Raw genomic sequence first — 19,604 nt, 5'->3', positions numbered from 1 at the left:
TAACTATGCAGTTCCTGCGTGATAAACTTTTTTCTACATTTCATTTGTTTATTTTCAAGAACAGTCTCCATAAAATTACCTTTCAAACAAAACAAGAAAAAAATTCTAATCTGATCATGCGCTTAAGCGCAACGATGCCACAGACAGCCGCAATGATCAGATTATAATTTTTTTTTTTGTTTTGTTGGAAAGGTAATTTAATGGAGACTGTTCTTAGTTATGTTTCAAGTGCGAGTTTAGGGTTCCGTTGAATTAAAAATAAAAAACCTGTACTCTCCAAAAGTGATAGAATATATATGGAAAGGGTATGTTGGGAGATGTTTTCCCTACTTTAAGGTAATTCTTTTTTAAGGTAATCACTTTTGGGGAGTACAGGTTTTTAAGTTTTCATTTTACGGAACCCTCCGCACTTGAAACATAGCTAAGAACACTCTTCATTAAATTATTTTTCAAACAAAACAAAAAAAATTTTAATCGGTTCATGCGCTTAGGTGCTACGATGCCGCAGACAGACACACAGACACCCATAGCAGTCAAACTTATAACACCGTTTTTGTTTTTGGTTCGCGGATTAAAAAAGAACACTTTTATTCAAAAAACAAATTCAACGCCGATTTTTCGAAATAAGCATTCGTAACTCTAATTTGTTCTTGAGATATCAGATATTTTTATTATTTTCAAATAAATTGAGGTAGATATTTTCGATTTCTGATAGATGTTATATTATGTCATTAAATATTTTGACAGTAGATTTATCGTTAATATTTCTGGAAAAGATATTTAGATGTGACACCAACTGAATTTATCAAAACAAACACTGTACTCAAAGAACATTGTATTTGATTTGATATATTTTATTTTAATATAAAATATTCATATATAAATATGATTCATATCAGATTATGGCCTTCAATATTATAATCACATACATCACTATCGTTAAGTTTTTTTTTATATCTAAATCTACAAAATAGTATGGCAGCCAATCTCATGATTGATGAGCTTACGTATTCAAAGCAGTATGCAAAGGGATCCTTTCGCCGCCAATATTAAGTATTTTACTATTTTATCAAACTCAAAACTTTAATTTTTCAACATTTTTCAGCCTTGTTATTTATAATAGGTTTATTAAACTGGTTAAAATGTCATAATAACTTTTTATTATGAAAGTGTGGGGTGGTCTACATTTGTCAATGTGCTATTTTAAAGAATGAATGTAGAGAGCACCCCACGCTTCCAGTTTTACATTACAATTAAAACTTTTAGTGCAATAAAGCGTACTTTTAAAATTTTTGATACTCTAGGGAAATCTTGTTAAGTGAGACATTAAGGGAAATGCAAATTTGTTCCACTTTTAGAGCCGTTCTACTTACCCAGTAACTCAGATATCCGTGTTCTACTTACCCAGTGACTCAGATATCCAGGTATAAATAAATATCTGTCCTATTAACAGAGGGTTCCATTAATAGAGTTATAAATAAAATCCATCCATTAATAGAGTAATAGTAAAATCGAAAGAACGAATCCTAGATATAAAAGTTTGTTTCGTCCCATTAACAGAGGTAATTCATTGCCAAATTGTTGGGACCTCAGCATGAGTTCCAGTTATGGAGGTTTCTTACTTATTCAGGTCCCACTTGGCCCAGGAAGCTTTTTTTTCTTACATGTTTACACCAAATAAAGAACCATGCACAATTCAGTCGCCGCACTATACTACAATCAATCTAATCTATTCTATTCTATTCCATATTATAATAGAACAAAATATTATTTTTAGATTATCTACCACGACCATACACAATATTTTCTATATTAATTAGATAATGAATGCCTCTAATACTTTTTATATTCTGTGTTGGATATTGCAGTTACTAGGCAACACTATAATGGGTAGGGAATCAACAACTTCTAAGAAGGATAAATTTATTATTATTAGAGAGATCAATTTAAAACTCCATCAATTTTATTATGAATATTGCAATGATAACATGAAACCTGTTGATTAGTTAATGGAGATATTTAAAAAAACAACTTTTTATTGGTATTGTTCCTAAGCCCATGATAAAATATTGTTCCCAATTTTTTTTTTCAAATGCCCATAACTGTTGTTTTCATTTCATAAATTTAAATCCAACGAAGCATTTTGGATGTATCCAGATAATAGTTTTACACGAAAGTACATCTTTCGGTACCCTCGGTTTTAACTTTGGTTTCCGGAGTTCATTTTCAAAAGTAGTAAGAGGTCGGCAATAATTATACCATGTATATATGAAATATACATAGTATATTAAGTTTAGTCCCAAGTTTGTAACGCTTAAAAATAATGATGCTAGAAAAAAATTTTGTCATAGGTGTTCATAAAATCACCTAATTAGTCCATTTCCGGTTGTCCGTCCGTCCGTCCGTCTGTGGACACGATAACTCAAAAACGAAAAAAGATATCGAGCTGAAATTTTTACAGCGTACTCAGGACGTAAAAAGTGAGGTCAAGTTCGTAAATGAGCATCATAGATCAATTGGGTCTTGGGTCTGTAGAACCCATCTTGTAAACCGTTAAAGATAGAACAAAAGTTTAAATGTAAAAAATGTTCTTTATCAAAAATTAAACAACTTTTCTTTGAAACATTTTTTCGTAAACATCACTGTTTACCCGCGAGGGTGCCAATTAGGCGAAAATTTTATAATATGTACTATACTTGATTATCAGTTATGTATGTGCCACATGTTTGTATGTGTAATGTGATAAAGAAATCAACACTGACTATGCATGGTATTTCAACAATTAACTCAGTCAATTGTTTGTTTTCACTTGTTGTTTAATTATTTTTAAAATATACTTACAAAGTGGTCATTGCACATTGAATAATAATAATAAAACTTAACTATATGTATGAGGCTTCGGGGAATCCAAGGAATACAATTCATCTAATGGATAAATGGGACAAGATATAGATTCCGGGTATTCGTGGCGCCATTAAAACGAAAATCAAGAATACCAATTTTTAATGACAATTACAATTCGATTGGTTTAAAGTAATTGAATATGAAATTTGAAATTCAATACAGTTTAAAAATCCATTTCGAATGATAAGAATCTGCATTCTAATTGAATTCAAATTAGAAAATATTGATCCGCCCACAAAACAAACTTTTCAATAACAAATTGATTTAATTTAAATTATATGTAGGTAATTGTTTAATTAAATATATATTTCAAAATATATTTTAACTCATACATTTAACCTAATTTCGCCCACAATCCTAAGAACACTGCTTATAGTTATATACAAGTTTAATATTACTTACATTCAACATATAACCCAGAATCGATTAGTAGGCCGCCACGAATTTTCTCCACGTTTTTGACACGTCCAGCCGACTCGTAGACGACCCTAGCGATAAGGAAGGGACTCGATTTTTCGAAGGACCCTTCCTTCTTTTTCACTACGAAGAATCTTTTAGGGTTCATCGTTATACCCTCGGGTGCAACCAATGACATTGGCTTGCTGCCTTTTACCCCCTCCTCCCGAAGTTTCATAACTAACCAAGACCCGCTCGGTTTCCGTAACTTGGGATCCATCCGAACACTTCTCGCCTGATTTCGGACGGGTCAGGCAAAGTGTTTCACCAATAACACCAACCGGCACTGGAGTTCCTACCCCCTGCACCGTAGACTTAACATTCGTTTGTCTTATCATATAGTTAAATTATTGTGGTTTGAAGGAGTTTTCCTTCTCCACGCACAGAATAATTTGGTCCGGGAGGATAGCTTCTTATCCATCGGTGGAGTACTGCAGACCGATGAACGATCCCCTAACCGCCACCCTGGAACCCACCCAGTAGGAGTTGGCTACTTAGCATGATTGAAGCGATGAATGAATTATTTATTGTACCTAGAGTTTTGTTAAAATATATCCCCTTTAGGGGAATATATTTTAACAAATGCATAATACAGCCCACAGAAATGCTCATCTTGATTTGAATAATAATTAGAGTTAATTTTAAATAATTGAATTTTTGTTATTAATTAATTGTTTGCTACACGTACTTATTATTCGTTATGTAATAATAATTAGTTGCAATTAAATCCGTTCCCACTGTATAAATAATTTACAATAATCTATCTACCTTTTTAAATAATAAAACATTTAAAAAAAAAAGTTCGAGTTTGGGGTTAAAAATAATAACTGTCTGCCTTTAATTTCTTAAGTATGCTTAAGACATTTTGGGTAAAAAAAATTATTTTTTCTATTAGAGATATTATTTTTAAATTACGTCGATTGACAACCGACGACAAACTAATTGATAATGTTTGCTATTCCAGACAGTAATAAAATTATCTATAATTTTATTTTGATACAGTAATACATAATATGTACATAATTACATATAATTATAAATGATTTATTTGTAAACAAAATGTTACTTTCTTTGTATTATATAATCTTTAATACTAAAATTTTCGACGTTACTTTCGATAAACTATATGTTATTTAGATAAATTCGCTGGAATATACAATAAAAACAGTGAAAATTGCAGTGAAATAGTCGTGATCCAGCGTAATCTATATATTAAACCTGAGCTATGTAATTAGAATAAATTTCGTTCTAAGGTAAAAAGCACAATGACTTAATAACGAGCACCAAGGCAATTTTAAATAAAAAGTTTGATTTTTTTCATATTTTGCGTACTTTTAAAGATTTTCAAAATCAACTTTACTTTTCTGCCCGTTCAGTGAAAATCACCTGAAGCAATGAAAAAATTTAATCAACATACCTATTTGCGGAATGACATGTTCATTTAATAGTACATCATTGAAAACTAAAACTATAGCAATTTGACTGATAAAAGTGAATCCTTCCAAATTTTTCAGCCCTGATTTTTCAGTATATAAATGATCCAAGGCAACTATTTCCATTATTATTTTCATACATAACACTGTCTTTTATAGTTTTGGAGAAAATGTACACCAAATTTTTATACTAATTTGCGACCTCACGGGTAAACAACGTCCCCGTGCGTCTCATTTTTCGTCCGTTTCACTTTTGTTCGGGCTTTGCCCCTACACCAATGTTAAAAATGCCTACTTTTGAACTCATTTATTTATTTCAAATTTTCAGAATAGATTTAGACTTCCAACTTCATATAAAAACAAATCAACTATTTACTTAAAATTGCCTAGGTGCTCGTACATCATAATAAAAACAAGTGAAAAAAAAACAATTGACTGAGTTAATTGTTGAAATACCATGTATAGGCAGTGTTGATTACTGTATCACATTACACATATACCTATACATGTCACACATACATAACTGATAATCCCATATAAATACATACTATAAAATTTGCATCTAATGTGTGCCCTCGAGTAAACAGTGTTGCTTACAAAAAAAATGTTTCAAACAAAAGTTGTTTATTTTTTTATAACAATTTTTACATTTAAACTTTTCTATCTCTAACGGTTTACAAGATGGATCCTACGGACCCAAGACCCAATTGACCTATGTTGCTCATTTACGAACTCGACCTCACTTTTTACGTCCTGAATGCGGTGTAAAAATTTCAGCTTGATATCTTTTTTCGTTTTTGAGTTATCGTGTTCCCAGGCGGACGGACGGGCGGACAACCGCAAATGAACTAATTAGATGATTTTATGAACACCTATGACAAAATTTTTTTCCTAGCATCATTATTTTTAAGCGTTACAAACTTGGGACTAAACTTAATATACTATGTATATTTCATATATACATGGTATAAAAAGTAATAATTGAGAAGTGATAACGGAATTGATTGAACTAATAATAAAGTTAAATTACATCATGGTAGATTGTTATTATTGTTTAAATGTATTTTCAAAAACAAATAACATGAGAATAACAACATATTATTTATTATAGAAACATGTTACAACACATCATTATTTATATTGTTACCTTACTTGTAATAATACTAAAAGTATTTAATTATTAATTTATGAAATAAACATGTTTGTTTATTGAGTTTTTAGTTTTAATTATTATACCTGAATGATTTTATATTATTGTGAGCAAACAATACATCAATACAGGCTCTCTCAGACCGAGTTCTCAAGTTGATGATGGAATGGATGTTGGGATAGCAGTAGACAATCATGCCTCAATAAAATCCAATGAACCACCAAGGCTTTGTTTGCCAACCCTTTCCCAAGAATAGGCTTTAATCCTAAATTTAAATCTCAAAGATTTCAATCAGAAATTGCGCGTTTCAGTGATAAATACCTGGCACGCATTGAGCAGCATCCGAACTCTGAAGTGATCAAACTCTTAGACAAATGTGACAGTGTGAACAGACTGAACAGACAAAACGTGCTAGATTTAAGATTTAGGTTTTAACAGTTATTGTGAACAGACTAAACAGACAAAATGTGCTAGATTTAAAATTTAGCTTTATTTAACACTAGCTGTGAACTACCCGCTTTGCTGGGCAACATCCCCACTTGCACCCCTCCCTCCACATTTCCTTGCGTGGGATAACAGTTTTGTAATGTACACGTCATGCTCTTTTATTTGATACCCCACTTAGGTATATTTGTAAATATTCGATAATTCCTTCCCACTTTCTCGCTACCCCTTTCTACCCTCCGAAGGTTAAAAGTAGATAAAAACAATAGATCTTTGAAGCTGGTTGTATATCGTGTCAATATTTGAGCTTAATCGATGCACAACTTTTTTAGTTTTTGAAGCATATCCCTTTTAACCCCTATTTCAACCCCTTACTCTACTATAATATCGATGTATTATACATAAAAACCTTCCTCTTGAATCACTCTATCTATTAAAAAAAACCGCATCAAAATCCGTTGCGTAGTTTCAAAGATTTAAGCGTACATAGGGACATAGGGACAGAAAAAGCGACTTTGTTTTATAATATGTAGTGATTATCATTAGATTAAGGCTATTCAGGTAATGACTTTCTGTACGTTATTTGTAATGACAAATCTTTGTCTGATGTGTGAGCGAGAACTATCAAACAGATCTTGCGCTTACGATAATTATCGTTATTAATTCCCTTTATTAATTGTACAGTCTTTTTTCTCGTAAACTTTTAAATGAAAGACACTGTAATATTACGTATATATCAAACCATATTGTCCTTCAAAATTTCCTAACCTTGAAAAATATTTACGTATTTTGTGACATAAATACCTACAATAAGTACCGGGAATACAATAAATATATTCGGTACAAAACCAGAAATGGAAATTATTGTTTTAATTTTAAATAATAATCGCATCCATATCGGTTTCATTGCAAAAATCGGGCATTGAAGCAAACTGTAATAATTTTACTCAAGTCTTATTTACTATATCTCGTAGTCTTATTACACTCTCGTAATAATACAACAAATAATCTAAAATGGCTAATAGCTCCTTTTGTAGTCAAACAATCGTTGTGTGCGTAGTCATAGTAAGGACAATAAAATCGATGCCAGCGATTCCAGTGAAAAATTTTGGAGTTAAAGGGGGCTGTTATTACTAATTTGCAATTCTTTACATGTTAAAGTCATAGAAAATGTCAAATTAAAATTATTGTAAAACACGAATTAATTAAACTTAATGCATTAAAAATTGTGAAAATAAGAAATCAAATTGCACAAATATTATTTTTCAAAATTAAATTGTCATAATTATTTATTTAAATTTCTGAGACAATAATATTAAATTTTCAATGTAAGTCATAAATGCAATCCATACAATTATATATGCATCCATTCAATTCTATAATTAAAGTAGTGTATCGTTACCATGAAAACGAAACTCACGCCATAATGCCAGTACCCAATAGCTATCAATCGTATTACATAACAACAAAATATATGTTACATTTTATAAATACCATAATTATTTGATACCTCTTAAAGTTTGAATTGAAAGGTTTAGAATTATAAAATATTGAAACCTTTTCAACGTAAATACATATACATACCTACACACAAAGTATTTACGAAAATACATATCGAAATCCTTAAATATTAGTTTATTTCTGTAATAATTTTCTAAAAAGATATTATTTGTGGGTTATATATGAATCACATTGATTCAATACACAAATAAAATTCCTTTTGTATTAAGAAAAGCGCGTGGCATTATTTATTACTAAACTAAATATTTTAGATATTTATATAAATAGTAAACCATACTAGTTTTGAATTGAAAAACTTGTACAAAAAAAAAAGAAAAAAAAGGGAAAACTAAAAAGTTTTTAAATACTCAACCTTTCCTCTATTTAGTAGTAGTTTGGTAACATGCGACTTCATTTTTTTTACAAGTTTTTTTTTTTCATTATTTTATATAGAGCAAAAAACACGTACCAGAGATGAGAAAAAAAATGACATAAAGAAGTTTTAACAAAAACAAACCCGACTTCAAAAAAAAAGTATTCCAAAACAAATTAATATGATAGGAGGATGACACTAACTCAAAAAATAACAAGTGAAAACAAACAATTGACTGAGTTAATTGTTGAAATACCATGCATAGTCAGTGTTGATTACATTAGCACATTACACATACAAACATTTGACACATACATAACTGATAATCAAGTATAGTACATATTATAAAATTTCCGCCTAATTGGCGCCCTCACGGGTAAACAATGATGTTTACGAAAAAATGTTTCAAACAAAAGTTGTTTAATTTTTGATAAGGGAAATTTTTTATATTTAAACTTTTGTTCTATCTCTAACAGTTTACAAGATGGGTCCTACGGATCCAAGACCCAATTGACCTATGATGCTCATTTACGAACTTGACCTCACTTTTTACGTCCTGAGTACGCTGTAAAAATTTCAGCTCGATATCTTTTTTCGTTTTTGAGTTATCGTGACCACAGACGGACGGACGGACGGGCAACCGAAAATGGACTAATTAGGTGATTCTATGAACACCTATGACAAAAATTTTTTCCTAGCATCATTATTTTTAACCGTTACAAACTTGGGACTAAACTTAATATACTATGTATATTTCATATATACATGGTATAATATTAAATGAAATAATTGGTGGAAACGCATATAAATAAAGACTTACATTAGATCTTCATATGTACGATGTATTTATTTGCACTTCCACCATATTTAACTAGAATTGTAAACTGATGTATGAATCATAGATAATAAATATTTATATATATCATAATTGGTTCTCTATGATATGAATAGTTGAGGTTTTATTTATTATTTTTCAGGTATTGTGAATAGGTATTTATTAGAGCTATATGCGAGCGCAGAGTAGTATACTGACAAAGGCTTTAGCAGGCAGGCTAAGCAGGAATCGAGCTTGCACGTGGGCTTAATGGACATAGCAGGCATTTCTAACTGAGTAAATTGAGTAACCGGTGCGTACAAGTGCTTTAGTACCCAAACGGAGCAACGGTGTATAAAGTTAAGTTTAACTGACTTATTTTGAGGTGTACTAAAAGAGGTAGCATTTATATAATTATAATATAGCATACTATAAACTTTAAATATCACTTACCGAACTTGTAATACGATAAGATTTTTCTCATTCTAAAGCCTCCTCATTTGCTTATAAATAAACATAGTTTGTCTATATGTTCACTTTCGTCATGGAAACTTTTAAAATAAATATACAAAGTAATATCTTTATTAGTATACTGGAAATATCGGACATAAAAACGGCAAATCATTCCAATATATATTGTTTATTCTTATAATCAACTGAAAATGTGCCTCTGTTTGTATTGTTTTAATTCCTGAAAAATCTGGTTTTGGGTTTCAAATTAAATATGTAAATATCGTTTGTGGACTTTTGAAATCATCTGTATATATCAAACAATTGAAATAATCAATAATTTATCGGTACGAATTCTATACATAGTCCGGTAACTGCTTCTAAACCATTCAAAGTGTTTCGAAACGGTTTTCATCCCCGTGTAGAAAAATTTTTAGAAAACGTTTTTATGTGTCATACATTTAATTAAAGGACTCAATATTAGATAAGAAAATGGCTTTCTGTGCCCACTTTTTTAACCCACCCTAAAATGTTCTTTGGATCAATCTAATAAAATCTCTCACAGCCACAAAAATTTTTAAGCAGTAGTTTTCAAGCTATGGGTGGTCAAAGCTACGAATATATTATGAAACTCTTTCGAACCACCCATAAAAAATTCTTTAGATCGTTCTACTTAGAAACTCTCATGGTAACGTAACTTTTTAACGAGTAGTTTTCGACCTACGTGCGACCAAAACTGAACGTATATATTGTATTTATAGTACCTATATGACCAGGAAAATAGCTATTCAGCCTGGATAAGAATCTTAAACGTATCGACAAATCCTGCACAAATCTTAAATTTGTCTGGATACAATCTTTATATAAATTTTGTAATACTCTATCCTCAATTTTCTATCCTGTCTATGGTTTTTTTATGGTTTTCCCATAGACTGCTGGGTATACCATATCAGGATATACCCTACAAAAGGCGGCCATAAACACATTACTACCCGATTACGTCCATTTCCCCTTTTTATGAAACTTGACTTGTTCTGTACAATTAATGAATTATTATTATTATTAATGTCATGTCAACCTTTATGTCATATTCAGAATGACACATTAACCGTAAAAACATGACTTAATTTGTAAATAATTATAATTTAATATTTATTTATATTTTATTAATAACAGTTTGTGCTTATAAACAAAATAATTTATAATATTTTTGCATAATCAGCAAATTAATAGATCTAATTTATTTATCCATTTTCAGATCAGAGTCCAAGTATTTTTGCGGGGATAATTCCGATCTATCTGCATTAAACGCTAATAGTTTAGTTTTTACTAAATGTTTTTCATGTTCAGATACTATTTACAGTAAACTAAGCGATGTCGTCTTATTAGGTATAGGTATACCTTATATTCCAGTGAACGAGTCTAAATAAAACCTTTAAATTCTTTCCTATAGCTCCGGTTGACCTGAAAATTTGGGATTCTCTTTTTTCACCCTCTAGATCAAAAGTTATATGGTGCCTAGTGATGCTTTTGCTCAGGGGGTGATAACTACCCCTTCTAGGGGTTGGTAAAATGTATAATGAAAACGGGAATCGATAAAGCGATGAAATCTAAGCAAAAAATGTCATAAAGTCAATTAAGAATATTTCAAAAAGTCAATTCTTTCCGAGTTATTGGCGTTATAATGAAAAGAAAGTTTCTCGAACCTTTTTTTTATGATTTATTCAGCACAAAACTGATGAATTTACCACGAGAACTAAAATTAATGCTTGTCGCTTTCAAGGTTACTTCATTAAGGTACTGACAACATGCTCAAAGAGTTCAAGTCGTTTCGGATATGTAGTTTTCGAAATATTGCAAATTAAATGCAAAAAAAATTATCTTTGTTATATAACTCGAGAAATAATAACTTTTATAATACTTTAAAAGTTTTTATAGTGCTTTAAAAGGTGTAAGATATACTTTTTTTCAAAAAAAGTCCAACGTTTCAGTTATTTAACGTTAAATACTCCGAATTTCAATCGCCAATACCTTGGAAAGTATTGACTTTTCGAAATATACTTAAATAACATTTTTTTCTTAGATTTCATCGCTTTATCGAATCTCGTTGCCATTTTCAACATATATTATTCCACCCCTTAGGAAAGGTCGTTACTACTCCCTGGGCAGGCAAAAGCACCAATCCACAACATATAACTTTTGATCTAGAGCAGCAGGCATGGGAGAGTTATTTCAAAGTCGAAGTCATCATTGTTATAACTTTATTGTGTGCCATAAAGTTTATTGTGTGTCTCGCAATTTATCCAAGTCGGCAATGCTCATAGAGGAGGAAGCGAGATGGGTATACGACTCTTCGACCTATCTCAGTTTCTCTAATAGTAATGAGGTAGGCAGAAAAAAAATGTCGTCTCTCTGTCTTACTCGTATTTTTGGTTGTCACTGGTTAGGCTGTCACTGTCTTACTCGTATTTTAGATACAAAAGTCTGAATGGCTTCTCTAAGCCACGTTTGCTCATGCTTGCTCTAAACTCTAGAGTCTAGAGTCTAGAGGGTAAAAAATGCTTATTCCCAAATATTCATCGAAATCGGTGCAATAGATCAGAAATTTCGTGGTTTTTTCACCTTGTTTATTGGAGTATTAGTTTTTATTACATAAGCATGGTATGCGATCACACTTCTTAGGTAGTAAAAATATATTGGTGACGACATATAATACTGTTATAGTAAGTAAATCACAAGTTTGTTTTATAACAATAATGTATCCCTCACGTGCAGTAAATGCATCACGTGTGGTGTAACATATACGACCGACAACGGATACAAATATTACCCATTTATTATGATAATTACATTGAAACCCTAATAAAAAAAGGTGTAGGCAGAATAAACATTGTTTCACTTTGCTGTACTATTACCTACACCAATACTATCAATAAACCATACAGTATCATGTAGATATATATGTAACATATAATAACACTGTTGATTACCGTGAAGGGGTTATAATCAGTTGCGAGCGTAAAAAACACGTTTTTTAACCGACTTCAAACCAAAAAAAAGGAGGTTCTCAATTCGACTGTACTTTCTTTTTTTTTTTATGTTTGTTACCTCAGAACTTTTGACTGGGTGAACCGATTTTGATGATTCTTTATCTGTTTGAAAGCTGGTACTTCTCGTGTGGTTCCATTTCATTTTAATATAGTTCTGACAATGACATCCATGAGAAAACCATAAAAGTCTTAAATTTGCATTCATTATGCACGACAAGAGGACGAATAACTCAATATCACGTCAATCGATTTCGATGATTCTTTTTTAGTGAAAAATTAGTTAGTGTACTTCAGATTCACTAAAAATCACGAAATAAAAAAAAAATTTTAACTAAAAGAAAACCGACTTCAAAAGAAAATCTTTTCCAAAACAAATTAATATGCACTAAAAAGTAAAAAAATAACGATAATATAATGTAGTAAAAATTATTTTTTTGGAGTCGGTGTCAGCCAAGCTAATGTAGCAAACTGTTCTGTCAGAGTTGTTTCCTTGGCTGACACCGACTCCAAAAAAATAATTTTTACTACATTATATTATCGTTATTTTTTTACTTTTTAGTGCATATTAATTTGTTTTGGAAAAGATTTTCTTTTGAAGTCGGTTTTCTTTTTGTTAAAAGTTTTTTTTTAATTGGTGATAATGTAGCATTCTATAAGTGAAAGAATTTTTAAAATCGGTTAAGTATAGTGAACTCAAAAATGTTTTATATTTATTTTTTAAATGTTTAATAAATGATTTGTATATATTTTCATATAAACTTTCATCCCCTATTTCAACCTTTTAGGGGATGAATTTGGAAAAATCCTCTTATATGACACCTACAGTATAAAATCAATATCCTCTCGAAATTTCAAACTTCTATCATTACCGATTTAGGCTGGGCGTCGATATATCATTCGCGACATTGCCTATTCCCCCTCCAGATTATCCCCCCCCCCTCACAAAAAAATAATCATTTAAAAAAATCATCAAAATTGGAGCTGTTATTGAAGACTCCCTAAGAATGGCTATTTAATGTATTCTTTTATCCGACTATCATAACGTTTAGATTATCAAACTAATTAAGTAAAACATTTTCTACTAAAAACGATAACTTTTGATGAAGACTAAAAAAAATGTAGAAAGAACTCCTCCATTTAATTTCTCTCTCCTTGTTGAAGCGCAAAAACAGCTTAATATCAACACCAAAACGTTATATGAAAGATGTGTTCAAATTGAACTTGCTTAAAATAATAATTTATTGAGTAAGTCGTAGAAATTTCATCACCGAAAAATGGAAAATAATATATATAACGCTTTGACGCTTAGATAATTGCCTTGTTATGTGGAAAAGTGAAAATAGACAGGAGTAGAGACTTCCAGCACTAGAGAAATTTTTTTCGCCATCGTGATCAGCGTGTAATTTTCATTTTAGCCAAAATAATTTACTTATTGAATAGTATTTCTTATGTGCTTTAATTTTTGAAACTTTATGTAATTCATTAGGTAACTTTTTTTTTACTTTTTAGCATCATGAAAACTTTTTAAAATTAAAAAATAAGATATTGCGCGATTGACAATCTGAAATTTAAAAAAAAAAATATTAATAATATATCTATTATTAGTCGAGAAAAATAAGAAAATAAAAAAGCCCATCTGCTTAAAAAATACAGGTAAAGTTTTTCCAAGGTCAAAGGTTGCGAAAATAAGTTTTTTTTTTCAAATATCTCGAAAACTATTAAGTTTATTGCAGTTTTAATGTATAAAATATGTTCGTGAGTTAATTTTACATTTATTTATTTATATTTATTTATTTAATTTACCACTAAATGGCTTATCACCGATATGATTATTATATTTATCATACATAATAAACTAGTGAAAACAAACAATTGACTGAGTTAACTGTTGCAATACCATGTATAGTCAGTGTTGATTTCTTTATCACATAACACATACAAACATGTGACACATACATAACTGATAATCAAGTATAGTACATATTATAAAATTTCCGCCTAGTTGGCGCTCTCACGGGTAAACAGTGATGTTTACGAAAAAATGTTTCAAACAAAAGTTCTATCTCTAACGGTTTACAAGATGGGTCTTACGGACCCAAGACCCAATTGACCTAAGATGCTCATTTACGAACTTGGCCTCACTTATGTAAAAAATAAATAGGGCATTCCATTTGTAATAATGATTTTAGGGTCAACTTCCGGTATAACGGGAAGTGTCACAAATCTGAAAATGTTTTAGGCGGATATATCCTACATTTTTTACTTACCTTGTCGAATAAAGTCATTGACACTTCTCCAATAATTGGAATTTTAAAAATTATGTTTTTTTGTACTTGACGAAGCAACATTATTAAAGCATGTTTATGTTTTTTGTTGTACGGTATCCAATTAATCGATTTAATTTCATTTTCTATCTTTTGACATGCTGTTTTACATTTTTCCGCCCAGAAGCAAGATGAAAAAATTCGTAATGTATACAATAAAACATAAAAAGCAGGAACCAAAAATCGAATTTTTTCTTCAATCTTAAAAGGTAAAAGAAAAATTTCACTCAGAATTTTTTTCAGAAGGGAATCAATATTATTTATTCATACATTTAAGCATTTAAGAAGACAAGTTTTTAACAAAACTGCCTTTTTCTACAAACTCATACGAACACTTTGGAGTAGACTAGGAGTAGAAATTCGGAAAATGCTTTCTTATCGGATGCCTACGTCATACTAAGAACACACCCTCCAAGTTTCAAGTCTCTACGATTAGCAGTTTAGGCTGTGCCTTGATCCGCCAGTTAGTCATTCAGGACAAAGCATTTTATATGTAAAGAAGATTATGATTATTATTATTATATACTTACAATTATGAAACCATATAATGATATACACAGTCCAAAAATTGTGACGCATGAACTCATAAAACAATTTAGACTTAATATTGGGCGTATGTCGTTGGAAATATCCAAAACTTCGGCATAATGATAAATAATCTTTCGTAACCTAGTGTCTAATGGAATTATCTTCCCAATTGCATCTCTTGGTATAAATGTCTAGAATAAGAAAGTTTATTTAAAATTTGTTTGTATGTATAGGAAATAATCTCTATAACCACTGGATCGATTTTGAAGACTCAGTGTCTTTAACAAAAATAAGATCCATGCAAACTGCAAGAGCTCTAGAACTTGATGACTGCAGCCAGACCAAATCCCATAGGGGTTTAAAGGAATCATGAGGGATTGGAAAATACATACATAAATTTTGTTAAAAATCTCCAAAGTACGTTAGAGATTTTCGGAGTTTGATAAAAATAACTGGAAGGGTTTATGTAATAAAATATTTGTATTGTTATTATAAAATTAAATTAAAAAAGGCTGATTTCGGCTTAACTAGGTCAAAATCGACGTAAGTTACTGATTTTTACTTATTTGTATATGTAGAATCGTATTTTGGTAGCACTCTGTATTAAAAGCTGTATTAAAAGATTACTCAGGGAAGCGGGCGGGTTGCGACTAGAGTTTAACATTATATTAAATAAGTAGCGAATAGTAAAATTTTGTTAATAAAAATGAATATAACAATTTATTGAGGCATTCAGAAAGTTAAGCTACATTTTTGTCCCAAATCAATCTCTAAGGGTTAAATTTGTAATTTTTATTTTTAAATTATTAAGTAGCTAGCTATGAACTACCCGCTTTGCTGGACAAACATCCCCACTTTCACCCCTCCCTCCATGTTATCTTGCGTAGAAGATAATTTTGAGGGATAATTGTATTATCATAAGTACGTTCCTGCCTCCATCTAAGATTGACCTTTTTTAGGACATTCTATTTAAGGAGCAGCTTGCAGTTCGAAACGGAGCCTGTTAATGCTTGGTGTCGGCAGCATTATACCATTTCTAGCAAGCTCTTCAACTTCAAAATTTCTTCAAGGAACAATATTCCGAAAACGGCTCAATTATGACACACATCCCTGTAGAAACTTTTGACTCCTTTAAGTATCCCGTTTAATAAATATTGTGTGCATTTATTTTTGCCAAAATATGATTGAATAAATTAATATACGGTGCCGGGTCGCATTTAAGATGGAGACATCCTCAAACTTTCGTCATTTATAGGAATATCGATTTGAAAATTTGAACAGTCGTACTGGGAATGGATCACATTTTTTAAGATATATAACCGAAACCTGAACCTTAAACCCTACTACAAATTTAAAAATAGAAAATCGGTATATGGGCATAAAAAATATTCTAAGCCACCCTTTCAACAATCTCTGGCGCTAGGCAAAATTTTATGTATGACTGTGCAAAGAGTACCATACACATGTATGGCAGTGCGGCTGTGTGAGGGTGTCTTCATCTTAAATGCGACATACTGTATATTGATATTTAATACTCACCGAATCACTTAAAAGACTGATAGATTTCCGTATGATCAATAATTGTGTGTAAATATGTAATAAGCATCCGTTAATGAATGTATCAGTTGCAATCACGGAAATAACAAAATAACCATGACTTACAATTTGGTACACCATGAATAATTCAAATATTGGTGATTGGTTAGTATCAATGAATGTCAAAGTAAACACTGGCTGTACATAGCTGCCCTTAAAATATTTTATGATACTGTTTGTTACATAAAATAATTGCGTAATGCAAGAAATCGAGATATAAATGATACCCTAAAACAATATTTTAAATAATTTATTAACGAGAATAGGCTTTTATCCTAAAAATGAAAAATTGGTTTATACGTTACATTCAAGGGCGTCGCCAAAGGAGGGCAGGTAGGGGCCTCCCCCTTAGAGATTCAAAAAAATGGTTCAAAGCACCCCACTTGATTAATAAAGTAAAATTCTACTGAATTCAAAATTGCAATTATCGGATGTGTTTAGTATGAAATTAGAATCAATGAAGCCAGCTACAAATTTTCAACCCACCATCTTTATATTTTTTGAGAAAAAGGGAACTAAATTTATGCCCTAATTTGGACCCTCACTAAATTCAATATTATTATTAGTTCTTCCATAAGGCACTCTGTTAAAAATCACAATGTTAAAATGAAATAATTTAAAAATTTTCGTCGCAAGAGGTCTCGAAACAGTGTTAATTGTGATCAAGGGACTTTGAAGTATTATCTACCGCAAAAAAAAATGACAGGTATCAAAATTAACAAATTTTCGCAATTTAACTATAGATATATTTAAACAATGTTTTACCTGTCTTTTCATAATACCTATAGAAGTTTTAATTCTTTGAGCCTCATATGAACCACATTTACTTAAATTAAATTGCATTTCACCATCCTCAAACTTAGCCATTATTCGTTCAATTTTTTCTTCATTCCAGGATTTATAACACATAAAAATAGTATCTACAAAACATTATAGTCTATATTGAATATATTTTTCTTTAAGATCTAGTTTTAGGGACGGCTTATCCGTCCAACTTAATTTTATATATTAATGATTTTTCCATTTAAGAAACGATGTAAAATGTTTATATAATTCGATGTATTTAATTAATAAGATGATGTATTATAGGTAAAGCTTAGGCTAAGAACTATAGATTCTAAGACGTATTGTAATTGAACATTGTAAACTGACGATATTAATAATTTTCATTTCAATTCAAAATATCAATGTGCAGTCCGCCACCAAATTAGCAACGAGTAACATACACAATAAGAGTAATTACGATTAGCTAATTAATACTGATGATGACTACTTGGTAGTCAAAATACATATTTATATAACACACAAAAATTGATCAAGGAAATTGGGGAAAAAATCGAAATTTATTTCGAAAAATCCTAATATTAGATTTGTGGGAAGATTGGAATATGATTTGGAAATGGTGTGCTCTGTTTCTCTGTGGAGAACTTCAGCCGGATATCGTAGGGCCACTTTCTAAATCGCCTAAAGACAACGATTTTGAAATTTTTGCATTTTCGCAAGCTTCAAAGGTGCAACGTTCGACCAGATTGGGGCAACGTACGTGAGTATGGGCCAGATACATGACTTGAAAAGTCGATGTTTCAAACGTTCGTCCAACTTACTCCTAGCGTTGAGTAGTGAGTACAACCCAGCAAAGGATGCGTTGCCAAGAGCAAGACGTTTTTTAACGTTCTGTGTCCAATTCAACTGCCTTTGGACGGTTACACCCTAGTATTCAACACTTTGAGTCTGTTGGATTTCAGTGTTAAACATCTTCAATTCAAACAAAATGTCGATAGACGATTTCCAGGTTGTCACGATTACCATAATTTTCAAAGAGAGTGCGTATTTCAGCTCGTTTCGCAGCCGAACAGAATAGTCAAAAATAAGCCCCAATTTAGACGCGTCATGCTGTTCTGCAGAGAAGAAGAATGCTTGTAACTCGCGTTTAAAAAAATTACCAAATTATTACTTACAACAAACGTGATTCATAGCAAACTTTAAAGTTTCCGCATGATCTTCAATATCAATATTCAATTTGTAAATCACCTCAAATATTAATAAGACCGTTATTAAAAAATGCGCATTGATAAAAACAATAGTCTTTAGAAGCCATCGAATTCCAAAATCTTTTGATCGGAACATATACGCCATAATTAATAACCTCCGTGAAAAACTAAAATAATCTTTTGGTGGAGAGTTATCAATCACCATTTTATCCTTTGTTTATTTCAAAATGAAAATGCAATAAAAATATATATTAAAATGTGTTTTATAGCATTTTTATTTTTAGGCACGAAGCCTAATTAATTTTTTTTCCGCGTAACTAGTAATTTAAAATAATTTTTAAAATCATCATCATACGATAATTATAACTGCGTACTGTATAATTATCGTTCATTTAAGGTGAGCTAATGTAGTTAATTTCGATATTAATATTTAATGTGAGACTGTTAAACTTGGTTGCAATGCTATCTTCGATTATATAGGGTGAACTCTCTGAAAAATTAAGATATTAGAAGAGCAGAGTTATATAGAGAAATCGTAGCAGTCGCGAATCTAGATTTAAAATTTGAGGAAGAGGTAGGGACACATGCACT

At 30.8% G+C, this 19,604-nt stretch overlaps 1 protein-coding gene across 1 annotated transcript; it reads right to left on the bottom strand.

Moving 5' to 3' along the window:
- Positions 1–14,001: 14,001 nt before the first annotated feature.
- LOC123299125 lies at positions 14,002–17,132 on the bottom strand. The gene is made up of 4 exons (XM_044881367.1): positions 16,966–17,132; positions 15,429–15,617; positions 14,842–15,099; positions 14,002–14,135 (listed from the first exon to the last, which is right to left on the bottom strand). Exons 1-4 carry the CDS (start codon positions 17,101–17,103, stop codon positions 14,073–14,075), a joined length of 648 nt encoding a protein of 215 aa, XP_044737302.1. The 5' UTR covers positions 17,104–17,132; the 3' UTR covers positions 14,002–14,072.
- Between the last annotated feature and the right edge of the window lie 2,472 nt (positions 17,133–19,604).

The sequence above is a fragment of the Chrysoperla carnea genome, chromosome 4 (assembly GCF_905475395.1).
Source record: "Chrysoperla carnea chromosome 4, inChrCarn1.1, whole genome shotgun sequence".
Lineage (NCBI taxonomy): Eukaryota > Metazoa > Arthropoda > Insecta > Neuroptera > Chrysopidae > Chrysoperla > Chrysoperla carnea.
The sequence above is the reverse complement of the archived record's forward strand: the minus strand, read 5'-3'. Positions and strand labels throughout refer to the sequence as shown.

Bases quoted from the DNA above. Each gene is read 5' to 3' on its own strand.
- LOC123299125 (XM_044881367.1), bottom strand. From the start codon at position 17,103: ATGGTGTACCAAATTGTAAGTCATGGTTATTTTGTTATTTCCGTGATT. The intron at 15,100-15,428 runs GTAAGTATATAA...TTACCTTTTAAG, and splicing joins CATTATATGGTTTCATAATT to ATTGAAGAAAAAATTCGATT. The intron at 14,136-14,841 runs GTAAGTAAAAAA...TTTAAATTTCAG, and splicing joins CAATGACTTTATTCGACAAG to ATTGTCAATCGCGCAATATC.